This window comes from Cavia porcellus, unplaced genomic scaffold (genome assembly GCF_034190915.1).
Source record: "Cavia porcellus strain 051 isolate PalLab524CR breed Dunkin Hartley unplaced genomic scaffold, mCavPor4.1 scaffold_27, whole genome shotgun sequence".
Taxonomy (NCBI): domain Eukaryota; kingdom Metazoa; phylum Chordata; class Mammalia; order Rodentia; family Caviidae; genus Cavia; species Cavia porcellus.
In genome coordinates, this window is record NW_026947510.1 from 18,708,822 (window position 1) to 18,721,973 (window position 13,152).

A 13,152-nucleotide genomic window follows, 5' to 3' on the forward strand; every position below is an offset into this window, starting at 1 on the left:
TTTATAAGTAAATATATACAAATTGAGACCATATTCATAAGTGAAATAAATCAAACTCACGTGTATAAATACTGTATTATTTCTCCAGTGTAAGAAATGGTGAGTACATAAGATACAAAATTCTAAATAAATACTGTGAAATGGTAAGAATCTTCTCAAAGGGGAAAATAATAACTAAAGGAAAAGGAGAAAAAAAGAAAGGGAAAAGAAAAAATTATTTAAACTTGTATAAACACACTTACATAGCTAAGATGATTGTGGTAAAGATTGCTTCATTTTTAGTTGTGATCCTGTTCCTGTGATCACCCATGCCCAAAACACCCCATTATGGAGCCAGGGTCCTGGTTTTTATTTTCATTGAAATTCATATTTTAATTCTGAAATTCATAGTCTAAACTCTGAAGTTAAGAACTTGAAAATGATGGAATACACAAACTCTATCCCCAGTTATATCCAGGAATCAGGTGCTCTGCTTGAGAAAAGACTGGAGAAGAGTGTGCATGTCACACATCACATGGAGGGAAACTTGGGATCCTGGGGAGGTGACAGTGGGAGGCACTGGGAGGTAACAGAAGTCTCTCACTCTAGAGGAGTTTGAAATCTTTGTAGAACAATTTGCAATAGTTTTTAACTAATTTTCACTTATGATACAAAGAGACCTTTGTCACTCCTCATGCAGATGTGTCAGGGGAACTCAGAGTAAAGTTTCATGGCCCTGTGTTGCTGGGAACTAAGATGTAGTGCCTCTGAGGACTTGGAAGTTTGAGGTTTGAAGTCTAGGGTGTGTGGGGTCCTTCCTCCCTAATACTGTTTTATTTTTTTTATTTTTTAATTTTTTTTTAAATTTGGAGAAAATGGGAACCTTTTATTGTTTAACATCCACTGGTATGAATGAGGGGTAAACATCCAGCTTCTCATAGCATAGACTACATCTCCTGTTTTGCTTTGTTTTCAGCTATGATCCTGCACCTATGCTCACCCCAACCCACAACACCCCATTGTGGAGCCAGGGTCCTGCTTTTTGTTTCTATTGAAATTAATATTGGAATTTTACTCTTAGTCTAAACCCTGAAACTAAGGACTTGAAAGTCATGCAATACACAAACTACACCCCTAGTAATACAGGAACCAGGTGTTATGTGTGAGAAAAGACTAGAGAAGAGTGGGTGTGTCACATATCACATGGAGGGAAACGAGACCCTGAGGAGGTGACAGTGGAAGGCACTGGCAGGCAACAGGCATCTCTCCAGAAGAGTTTACAAATCTGTGTTGAATAATTTGCAATAGTTTTGGACTAATTTGCATTTATGATACAAAACGACCTTTCTCATCCTTCATGCAGATGTGTCAGGGAAAATCAGAGTAAAGTTTGGAGCACAGCTCTTCCCAGATGGCTATCATCTAGAAAGTAAAATAAACTCCAAGGACAGGCATAATGTTCCACTTGGGACTTGTGGTTTCATCTTTTCTAGTGAGATCTTGTCACTTTTCTACAGATTCTAAAATGACACTTCTACACAGTGATGCCCTAATGCCATCTTTATATTAAGCTCATGCAGAGTTTTCTCAGGAGCACTAGATTCCTACACGTGCCCTTGGTAAGTGGCTCTCTGGTCACAGATACACGGTCTGTGGTGGGCCGGGTCCTAGGCAGGCTACGGAAGTGAGACAGTGGGCTGCATGCTGAGGTTTTTGTAGAGTGAGATTTGCATAGACTCAAACTTTTAATTTCATGACTCACAAAATAGTATTATTTTTCATTAGAAATGCTAAATGAATTTCTGGCATATGTTTATTTCTGTGAGTTAAATGGTGTGCACTTACTTCCAATATCATTCTTCCAAGAAGATTTTTTTTAAAATCTAAATCGTTATATTTCCATTTACTTCCTATAACTAGATGAATTCTCACTGTGTGTTTTCCATATACAGAATCAGTTTCTCTTCCATCTTCTGTATAAGTCACAGAAGTTTTTGAAAAATAGTCCTGCATAATGGGTTAGTTAATATTCACTTAAATTATTTATTATGAAATAAGATGCTTGTTAAAAAGGCAGTAGCTCTGAAAGAGACATTAACCTCATTCCTATAAAAACGTATGAGAATTTTTTCACTAAATCTTGCTTGACCTAAGTTAATTTCACAAAATTCCTCTTGATGGTGTTAGCCTATAAGATGGTTTAAAGGAAATCAATGTAATGGTGATGGAGGTTTTCACTGTGTTTATTATAAAGATATTTGCATACAGTCTACCAGTATGTGTTGAGAGGAGAGACTATGTTTTTTAGCACTTTCTGTAGTTTTTCAAATTAAAAATATTTCTTCTGCTTTCATTCTTAGTAGATAGCCAGATCACCTTTCATAAAGCACAAGTATAGAATCAAAGATTTGCTTCAATCCTAATGTCTATGACTGTTTTGTGACAGCTACTCTCTACCTGTTTTGAATATATTTCTCACAAGATTAATGTGAACTATCATCTTTTCTTGGTCCATGTTTAATTAAAAATGTGAAAGTTATTTTCCATGAACAGAAAACTTTATTCCTTTTACTCTGAGGTTAGTTGGAGATTCTTATAGACACTTTTCTTTGTGAGAGATGAGAGCTTCACATTTTTGAAAGGCTGTCTCTGGGATTATTTATTTTATTTTTTGAATAATAATTACTTTAACTTAACTTTTCTAAAAATGTACATAAACATATGAATGTTGTTAATATCTATATATAAATGAGCACCCAGTTGTCTACTTTAACATCATTTAAATTGACAAAATACGTAACTTTTCCCACATATTAAAAATTGTGCATAGATGGCATCCAGGTATTTGAATCTTGTTTTTCTTATTTCTGGTGCTATACATTTCGCAAATCCTGTGCACTGAGTTTGGTCCATCTATCTGGCTGGTGATGTGTTTTTCTCTTTGCAGTTTTCCAGCTGAAATTCTGTAAAGGGTAACAGCATGTAGATCAGTTTTCTCATGAACCTAAACCAGTCTTTTTCTCATTGTCAGTCTTATCTCAAAAGATTAATTTTAAGTTAAATTATAGACAAGAACAATACTGTTGAATGTCATGTAAATTACAGGAATAATAGCCAAGATCTGCTCTTTTGTGCACATAAGACATATGATCATTTTCTGGGCTTGAATCTTATTATAATACATTATTTACACATTCATTTTGTCTATCGAAAAGGAGAATATGTAGCCACTTTCTTCATGCTAGTGTCTGTCTGCCTGGAAGGCCATAAGTGCCCACACTTGGTGGAAATCCTTGACTTTTTTATCTCACAGGACTTATGTCTTTTTTCTCACCTCCGGCTCCAGTGCCCTGACACATGCCTTCTCACTCAGTTGAGAAACATCTGAGTGTATAACATGTCAGAGAATTAGCCTTATACTTGGCAATTGCCAAATATCAGAGGATCTAAAGTGAATCCTTTAGACAGTGCATTAGGTAAGTTTTGAATTGTGTTATATTTCTCAGGTGGTATTTACAGCATTACTGAATTATCAGAGCTCCAAATAGTGATTGCTCAAAAAAAAAATGCAGAGGATTCTCTTTGACTTTCTTATTACATTTCTGTTTTGCTTTCCATGAGTTGTCCACTTGACCTTTCCTTAGCTTTTTTCCCATTGTGACCGTTAAGAGTGTGAATTTTTCAGAACTGCTTCCAGGATATTTTCTCTATGATTTATTTATTTCATTTTTATATAGATTTTCATGACAAAAAATCTCTCTGAGTACAAATGTTCTATTTCCTAATCTGTTCTGAACCTTGCAGGTATGAACTTGGATGAAACATGGCTGGGTGCGAATACTGCTAGATCAGTTCCATTAGCTTGTTTTCATGTGTTCACAGTTTCAATCATATATTTTCTAGTAAAACATTGTCACAGAAGTATCTTTACTCCCCCTGTATAACCTTTACAGATAAAAACTGGACAAAACAAGTGGAATGTGTTTTTCTAATAAGTTGTGTGATCTGCAAAATTTGGAGATGGCTGGACGGTTGGCCTCTTATTTCTGTCATGTGTGTGATCCTCCATGGGAACCAATAACATAACTGGGTGCTTTTGAGTGCAGGACTCTCCTGTATTAATGCTGTGCAGAGAGGAGATTCATCTGCTCCAGAAAGTTTTGCCAGTTTCCAGTAAGAACCCAGCTGTCCCCTGACATCCTGAATGGTTATTAAAATTAGAGCTTCTGCATATGTCTCTCACCCAGTCCTTCATGTTTCAGGACTGTATTTACTCACACAATGAACAATGCTTACAGTAATGTAGTTCTGTTTCTCAATTTATGGAAGAAGATTTATACACATTACTTGAATCACTTTATGAGACTGTTTATCATACTCATTTTATTTATTTATTTATTTAGGTACCAGTAATGAAAATCAGGACCTTGCATTTGGCAAGAAGGTGGTGCTCTGTTGAGCTTATTCCTGGTTCCCCAACCAAGTTCAATTTATTAAAATAAAATTAAGTCAATGCTAGAATTTTAGAAAAACAACATCAATACAAATTTATAGTTTACATTTTATTTTTAATGTAATTTATAAAAATTTCATGTAGATATTACATAGCAATTTAAATTTATGCCTTTACTATTAGCCATATTATTATTATTAGAAGGAAGTAGTTTAGAATTTTCATAGGATAAATGTTCAGGAAATAAGTGTGTGTCATTTATAAAAACATAAAACATAAAGCAGAACATTTATAAAAACATAAAACATAAGGCAGAACATAAATCAGAGACATCTGATAGTCTGACATGTGTCCCATGTTCCCCTGAACTAATGACAAGACCAAATTTCATTTGCTCACAGTGAGTGGAGCAAATTGTGTTACTGTCCTTTACTAATGCTTTAGTAAAAGATGATCTTTTAAAATTTTACTATCATATTTTTATATTAAAAATCAAAATTTCTGCAGGATGAGAGACAAGATGAGCCAAGGTTTTCCCCTCCCTGACCCTATAAATGAATGGCTTATCGTAGAAACACAGGCTGAGGTAAAATACAATTTAATACTTGTGGTATTTAGTGTTTCACTTACTTTGCAAGCCTGAAGCCAGTAGTCTAATCATCTATTCAGGAGATAAAAGTACACAATGTAGCATCTATGGGGAATCTCTTTCTGAAGGTAGGAACCATTGTTAATTCACTATAATGTTTTTTTGAAGTCCTGTGTCTCTTTTGCTATATGCTTCAGTTGGGTTTTGTTGTTTTTTTTATTTTATTATATCGAGTGGCATAGACAGCTATTTCAACGATAGCAAGATATATTATGTTGGATTTACTATTGCCTCTGAAGTAACACACAAAATATAACTGCCATCAGGGTAGGTGAGCTCTAAAGTAGAAAGGACGAGTGGGGAGAATTCAACGATCTGATTAAGGTAAATTATTGGCCAAGGTAATGATTGTTGTGAAATGTGTGATGAATAATGTTTTACACTTTTTTTCTAAGGCTTCCATTGTTTTTCTTTTATTATGATGGTGAAGAAAAAGAGAAAACTTTTTAGGTATACTATCATAAGAAGCATAGTGTTCTCTGAAGTCACCATTGGAATTGCAGCCAATACCATCTTGCTTCTGTTTCACATCTCCATATTTCTCTTCAAGCACAGGCCCAAGCCCCTTGATCTCACTATTGCTCAGTTGGCCCTGATCCACCTGGTGATGCTGACAACTGTGAGCTTCATAGCTACAGATACTTTTGGGTTTCAGAGTTGGGATGGCCTCACATGTAAATTGGTTATCTATGTGTACAGGTTGATGAGGGCCCTCTCTATCTGCACCACCTGCCTGCTGAGTGTCCTCCAGGCCATCATCCTATGCCCCAGAAGCTCTTGCCTGGCAAAATTCAAACAAAAATCCTCACATCATTACCCAAGTTGCCTTGGATTTTTATGGGTTTTCAATATGCTTCTGAACGGTCATTTCTTAGTCTCCATTGGTGCCACATCCAATGTGATGTCACACAATCTTGTGTTTGTCACTGAATCCTGTTCTCTGTGGTCTATTAATTACTTTTTCAAGTACATATTTCTTTCATTGGTGAACATTCAAGATGTCTCCTTTATAGGGCTGATGACTCTTTCAAGTGGATACATGGTGAGTCTCTTGTGCAGGCATAAGAGGCAATTTCAGCATCTTCACAGTACCAGCCTTTGCCCAAATGCATCCCCAGAAGAAAGGGCCACCCGGACCATTTTGCTGCTCATGGTGTTTTTTATGCTCATGTACATTTTGGACTGTGTTTCTTTCTCCTCGCTTGCAATATTGTGGAACAATGACCCACTTCATCTTTGTGTTCTGATGGTTGTGAGCAATGGATATGCCACAATCTGTCCTTTTGTGCTAATGACCTCTGAAAAAAGGATAGCTGAGTCCTTAAAATCCAGGTGGAAAAGATAAGAAATGTTCAAGTATTCCCTGATGATGTCATTTTTAGATAGATGAATTCTTTGAAGTTCTCTTGCACCTTTGAGAAAAATAATATATATGCAATTTTTTAAGCATATTTACTTTGACACTTGTGAGATATAAGTACATAAAGAATAATTTAGTGGTATAAATGTTTGAAGAAACCCAAGCTTGTGTTCCAGTGATATTCACATGAACTGATGCTGTTATGCAGGATCAAAGTGTGCATAGAGCACTGACATTATGGGGGAAGACCAGGGCAAAAATAAGTAAGAAGAAAACATCAAACAGTAAATGCTGGAAGACGATATGGAGGGATGTCTTAGTGTATGAGTTTCTATGCTTTTCCTTCAGATTGCTAATTTGATTATAGAGAATCTTCAGAAAATGTGTTATAATAAAACAGAATAATAGCGTAATTATTTGATAAATGTGTTGATGACTTTAATCACTAACTTAATATATGCATAATGCATAGTTTGTTCACATATAGATAATCTTTTATGAAATAATGTTGTAATATTTGTTGTATACTTATGATGATGGAAAATACCCCACAAAATTTAGAAAGTGAATTATTGTAATGTTAATTTACTAGACATAATTTAATGATAAGAAATCATAACTGGCAAAAAGCACAATTTATTTTCCCTTCCTTTGAAAAATGTACAAACCTACATGAATAATATATACAGTTATTTCATGGGTATAAATAATTATCAAGCTATATAATACATATTCATATTTGTAATTCTTTAATTTGCAACATAGATCTGAAAATAATTATTAAAATTATTATTATTGTTATTATTATTATTTATACCTGGAACTGAGCTCGGGACTTCGTGATTGCTATGCAGGCATTCATGTAGCTGAGCTATGTCCTGTCTCAATTATGTCTTATTAATACTTTAAGAATTATATTTCAATTTTGGTGTTTTTCCATTTTAACAACATGAAGCAGAATAATTAAAACTATTTTATTATACTAACATAGAAGCAGCACAGAATGCACACTTTACATTTTCATAATTTTTCACAGGACATTAATTTCACAATACATTATGTGTCTTTTGTGTCTGAGTATCTTATTTCTCTAAAGTGTATAATGTCAATACACTAGTTGTTACTCCCATTATATTTAACCTAATTCACCTGCATACTCTACACTTGCTCCCTCTTTCTTTCTTTCTTTTTTTTTTTTTGTTAGGTACCAGGAATTGAACTCAGGAACTTGCACTTAGTAGGCAGGAACTGTAATATCAATCTATATCCCTGGTGATCATGACATTTTTTGTGCCAAGAATGAACTCACAACCTCCCACTTGCTAGGCAGACACTTGTGCCGCTGAACTATATCCTCAGACCCATCCTCTGTCTTAATGTCCACATAACACAGTAAAATCACACTCTGAGGTAAAAAATCATTGCATTCAAGTTCCTAGTAAAAGTTAGTTATATTCTATAAGTGTAAAACTTGCTTCCAGGGTAAAGATATCAGGTTAAGAGTTTACCATAGTTTGTCATTAGCCCAATTGTGCTTGAGTCTATTGCTAAGACTAAGTGTACTACATTAACCAAAATGTCATAACTGTTATAAACAGTTTTCCTCCCTTAAATGACACTGAAAGTTTAAGTGGTCATTATCATCACCATAGTCTAGTAGCAAAGGAACGGACTATGGGCCTGATAGATAGCAGCTTCAAAATCTTAATATATTGGGAAGATAGATTCTTGGAATATATATAAGGAATATCATCTAAATCTAGAAGACATCCTGAAGAACAGACATTTCCTAGGAAAGCCTTGGTATGAGGAATAAAACTACCTTACATAAGAAATCTATAAGCTTCAGCACAGAAAACAAAATAAAATTAAAAAAATAGTAAATACAAAATGACAAGACAAAGAAACAAAATGTAACCCCCAAATGGATCGGTCACCCAGGACAAATTCAGAGCACAAACAGGAAAAGAAAATCTTAAGTTAACCACTGAAATTATATGAAATAAAGGCAGCACAAGTGAAATGACAAATGAAAGAAACTATAGAAAAAGTAAACTGTAGGATGCAAAAAAGAAATGCAAATAAAAAATTACAAAAACCTAGAGGAGCTCAACAAGATGATGGAAAACATGAAGACTCAATATAGGAAAAAGAATCAGATCAAGAGATCCAAACAGAAATCCAAATTAAAAACTGCATCAAAAGCATATTCAACAGATTTCATAAAGTTGAGAATACAGTATCAGATCTAGAGTGCAAGATTGTGCAATGACCATGAAAATAAAGATGTCTTTAAAGCAAGGGATCATGAAAAACCAAAAAAAAAAATATCTGCAAGATGAAGCAAGAAAAACAGCATCAGATTGATTTGGCTTAGTGAGAAAGCTGGAGATAGCACAAAAACTATTAAAAATCTCTTCTTAGAAATAATGGCAGAAAACTTCCCAAACAAGAATTATGAACTTGACCAAAAATAAATGAAGCATATAAAACTCCAAATAGCCACAACCAAAATAAATCTACAGCAAGACATATACTTTTAAAAAAATATTTAAAGAGAAAAAGATCAAAACAGAAAAAAGGTAAAAATTATACAGAATTTCAATAAAAAGCATTAAGAAATCACTAGTTGATAAATTACATATTTTCATCTTAGAAATAATTGTTCAAGTTACAAAATAAAAGCATAAAAAGTGGACAGACACTGAAACAATGACAATGCAAAAATTTTGTTCAATAATCCAACAAAAACTTAGTAATATGGTTATCTATCTTATATACTTAAACATTAATGCAGTTATACACTTTAGAGCACTTTCTTTCCCTTTCTTTTTTACAATAGTGATTATACATTTTGGATCTTATCACCCCTACAGTTTTTATTACTTTTTACACTAGACACACAATGCGATATTTACAAATATGATTCTTATTTATTTCACTTATAAGGATACTCTTCAGTTGCCTCCATATACCTATAAGAGCCTCAAGATTAACATTTTTATAGCCGAGTAATATTCCATTGTATAAAAATGTTACATCTTTTCATCCAGCCTGTGGTTGATGGATACTTTGGTTGTTCCCAAGATTTAGCTATTAAAATTTGCTATGAACACGGGTGCACACATATCACTATGACATGAATTTTTCAGTTTTTCTGGGAAAATACCCAGGAGAGGAACAGCTGGATTGAGTGGAACTTCCAATCTTAGACTTCTGAGAAATCTCCGTACTGATTTCCATAGTGTAGACTGATTTCCGGTCTACACTCTCACCAACAGTGGAACAGTGTTCCTTTTTCTCCAGAGCCTCACCAACATTTGTTATCAGTTGATTTTGATGGCAGCCATTCTTTCTGGAATGAGATTAAATCTCAGTGCTGTTTTAATTTGCATTTCTCAAATGACCAGTGATGGTGAACATTTCTTCATGCATTTATTTCCCATTTGTATATCGTCATCTGAGAAATATGTGTTCATCTGTGATGCCCATTTTGGAGAGGGTCTTTCAATCTTAGGGGTTTCCTTTTTTTGTGATTTATATGTTCTGAAAATAAGTCCTTTGAGGGATTGTTGGCTAAACTTCTTACCCATTGTGTGGGTTTTCTTTTCATTCTGTTGGTGATTTCTTTTGAAGCGCAAAATTTTTCAATAATATGAAATTCTAGTTGTTGATTCGTTGAAGTATTTCTCATGTGGTTTGCATTTTGTTCATGAATTCTCTGCTTCATCCAATGTCTCTAAGACTTCTACTTACCTACCTAACAGTAGATTTAGTGTTTCTATTTTACCATTTAGATCTTTCATCCATTTTGACTTTAATTTACTGCATGGTGATAGGCATGGGTCTAGTATAAGTGTGTGGCATGTGGAGAGACAATTTTTCCACCATTTATTAAACAGGTTGTCCTTCTTCCAATGATAATGTTTAGCCCTTTTGTAAACTATTAGGAGGATCAGTGTCTTTGTAGTTGTGTTTCCATCTTCTAATCTGTTCCATTGATCTTAAGGTCTATTTCTTTGCCAGTAGGATGCTGATTTTATCATTGTAGCTTTGTAGTATTGTTTCAGGTTAGGAATTGAGATGCCTCCTACCTTGCCTTTGTTTTCCAGAATTGCCTGAGGTAGTCTAGTTTTCTTCTGTTTCCAAATGAATTTTAGGAGTGTTTTCTGAAGATTTGTAAGGTATGTTAAAGGTATTTTGATTGGCATTGCAGTAAATCTGTATAAGAGTTTTGAGAGTTTGGGCATTTTCACAATGTTGGTTCTTCCTAGACAAGAGCAAGGAATATCCTTCCATTTCTAACATCCTCTTCAATCTCCTTTTTTAGAGTAGTATAATTTTCAGCGTATAGGTCTTTTACATTCTTGGTTATATTAACTCCTAAGTACTTTATTTTTTTAGATGCAATTGTTAAGGTGATATTTCTATAATTTCACACTCAGTGAGTTTTTATTTGTGTAAAGGAATGATATTGATTTTTGAGTATTGACTTAGTATCCAGATACACTGCTGAATTTGTTTCTTACTTTTAATAGTCATTTAATGGAGTTTTTTTATTCTTCTGTATAAATTATCATGCCATCTGCAATTAGTGATAATTTAACTTCTTCCTTTCCTACTTTTATTCCAATTTTTCTTCTCTCTTGTCTGATTGCTCTGGCTAGTATTTCCAGAACTATGTTGAATAAGAGTGGTGATAATGAGTATCCTTGTCATATTCCTGTTGTTGCTAAGTTTTTAAATACATTTTTAATTTCAGTAGCTGATATTGGGCTATTCACAATTGCTATATCTTCTTGGTTGAGTTTGGTAGTTGATATGTTTCTAGAAATCTATTTCCTCTGTGTTTTCCACCCAATGTGAGTAGAGATTTTCAAAGTAGGTATTCATGATCTCTTAAAGTTTCATGGGGCCTGTAGTAATTTTCTTCTTTTCAGTCCTTACTGTGTGAATTTGGGTTTTTTTTTTCTTTTTTTTTTTTCTTGATGAGGTTTGCTAGAGGTTTGTCAATTTTGTTTATTCTCTCAAAAAAAACAGCTCTTTGATTCGGTAATTCTTTATATTGTTTTTCTAGGTTGAATTGCATTAATTTTTGCTCTGATCTTTACAATTTCCTATCTTTTATGAAGTTTTACTTGCTTTTCTTTTTCTAGAAGCTTGAGATGAAGCATTAGTTTGTTTATTTGTGCTCATCCTATTTTCTTGATACAACAGTTTGTTGCTATATATTTCCCCCCTAGGACCACTTTCATTGTGTCCCACATATTATGGTATTTTGTCTCCACATTTTCATTGATTTTTAGGTATTACGTTATTTCTTCTTTAATTTCATCTGTAGCCCACTGATGTTCAAAAGGTTATTATTTAATTTCCATATATTTATGCAGGTTTTGCAATTTCTTTTGCCATTAGTTTCCAATTTCAGTGTGCTATTTTCAGATAATATGCATAGGATAATTTCAATCCTTTTGTGTTTACTTAAGAATATTTTATGGGTTAATATATGGTCTATTTTGATGAATGTCCCATGCACAGCTGAGAAGAATGTACATTCTGATGTGGTTGGGGGAACACTCTATAAACATCTAATAAGTCCATTTGCTCAAAGATGAAATTCAGTGTTATTATTTCTTTGCTGACTTTTTGACTAGTTGATTTATATGTGACGTTGGGGTACTAAGGTCACCTGTTATAATTGTGTTCTTATGGATTTGGTTTTTTTTTATGTCCATTAATATTTGTCTTATATAGTTGGATGATCCTATATTTGGTGCATATATATTTATAATTGTTAGTCCTTCCTCTTGAAATTTTCCACTAACAAGTATGTAGTGATTTTCTGTATCTCTTTTAATCATTTTAGGTTTGAAGTTCACATTGTCTGCAAATAGAAGATTTAACCCTGTTTTTTTCTGATTTCCTGTTGCATAGAATACTGTTTTCCATCCTTTGACTTTTAATCTATAAGTTTCCTTTTGAGTCAGATATATTTCTTGTATACAGCATATTGTAGGACTATGTTTCTTAATCCATTCTGTCAACCTATTTCTCTTGACAGGTGAATTGAGGCCCTTTACATTTAAGTATATAACTGATATATACAGGCTTGACTTTGCCATATTATGTTCCATTGTTTGTTTTGTGCTTTTCCCTCTTGTTTAACTGCTTTTCCTGTGTGGTGGTTTGTTTCTTTTATTGTTCTGGAGAGCATGATGATCTGTATCTCCTTATAGTATGACTTTTAATACTCCTTCTAGGGTTGGTTTGTTTGACATGAATTTCTTCAGTTGTTATTTTTCATGGAAGTATCTTTTTCTCCATTAAATGTGAAAGACAATTTTTCTGGGTACATCAATCTGGGTTGAAAGTTGTTTTATTTCAGGGCTTGAAAATACTCACTTCAACTTCATCTTGACTTGAGGGTTTGTGCTAAAAAGTCTGCCATGATTCTAATAGACACTCCTTGATGTGAGTTGTGTCTTTAATAGTTTTTGCCTGGGTGTAGATTTATGTTCGTTGTGTCTGTTTGACATTCTATATGACTCACTAATGTGCATATCAGATTTCCCTCATGTTTGCAAAATTTTCTGCTATTATTTCTGTGAATAGTTTACCTATGTCACTTGTGTTGACTCCTGAACTTTCACTGGTGTCTATTAGTCTTACATTGTTTCTCTTGCCATCATCTTGAAGCTGCTGTGTTGTCAT

The 13,152-nt window shown here is 33.8% G+C and overlaps 1 protein-coding gene across 1 annotated transcript; it reads left to right on the plus strand.

The window, feature by feature from the left end:
- Nucleotides 1-5,502: 5,502 nt before the first annotated feature.
- On the plus strand, nt 5,503-6,426 carry Cavporv1r645 (vomeronasal 1 receptor cavPorV1R645). Its single transcript, NM_001167392.1, is given in 1 exon segment — nt 5,503-6,426. A coding segment is annotated over 1 exon segment (924 nt).
- The last annotated feature ends 6,726 nt before the right edge of the window (nt 6,427-13,152 follow it).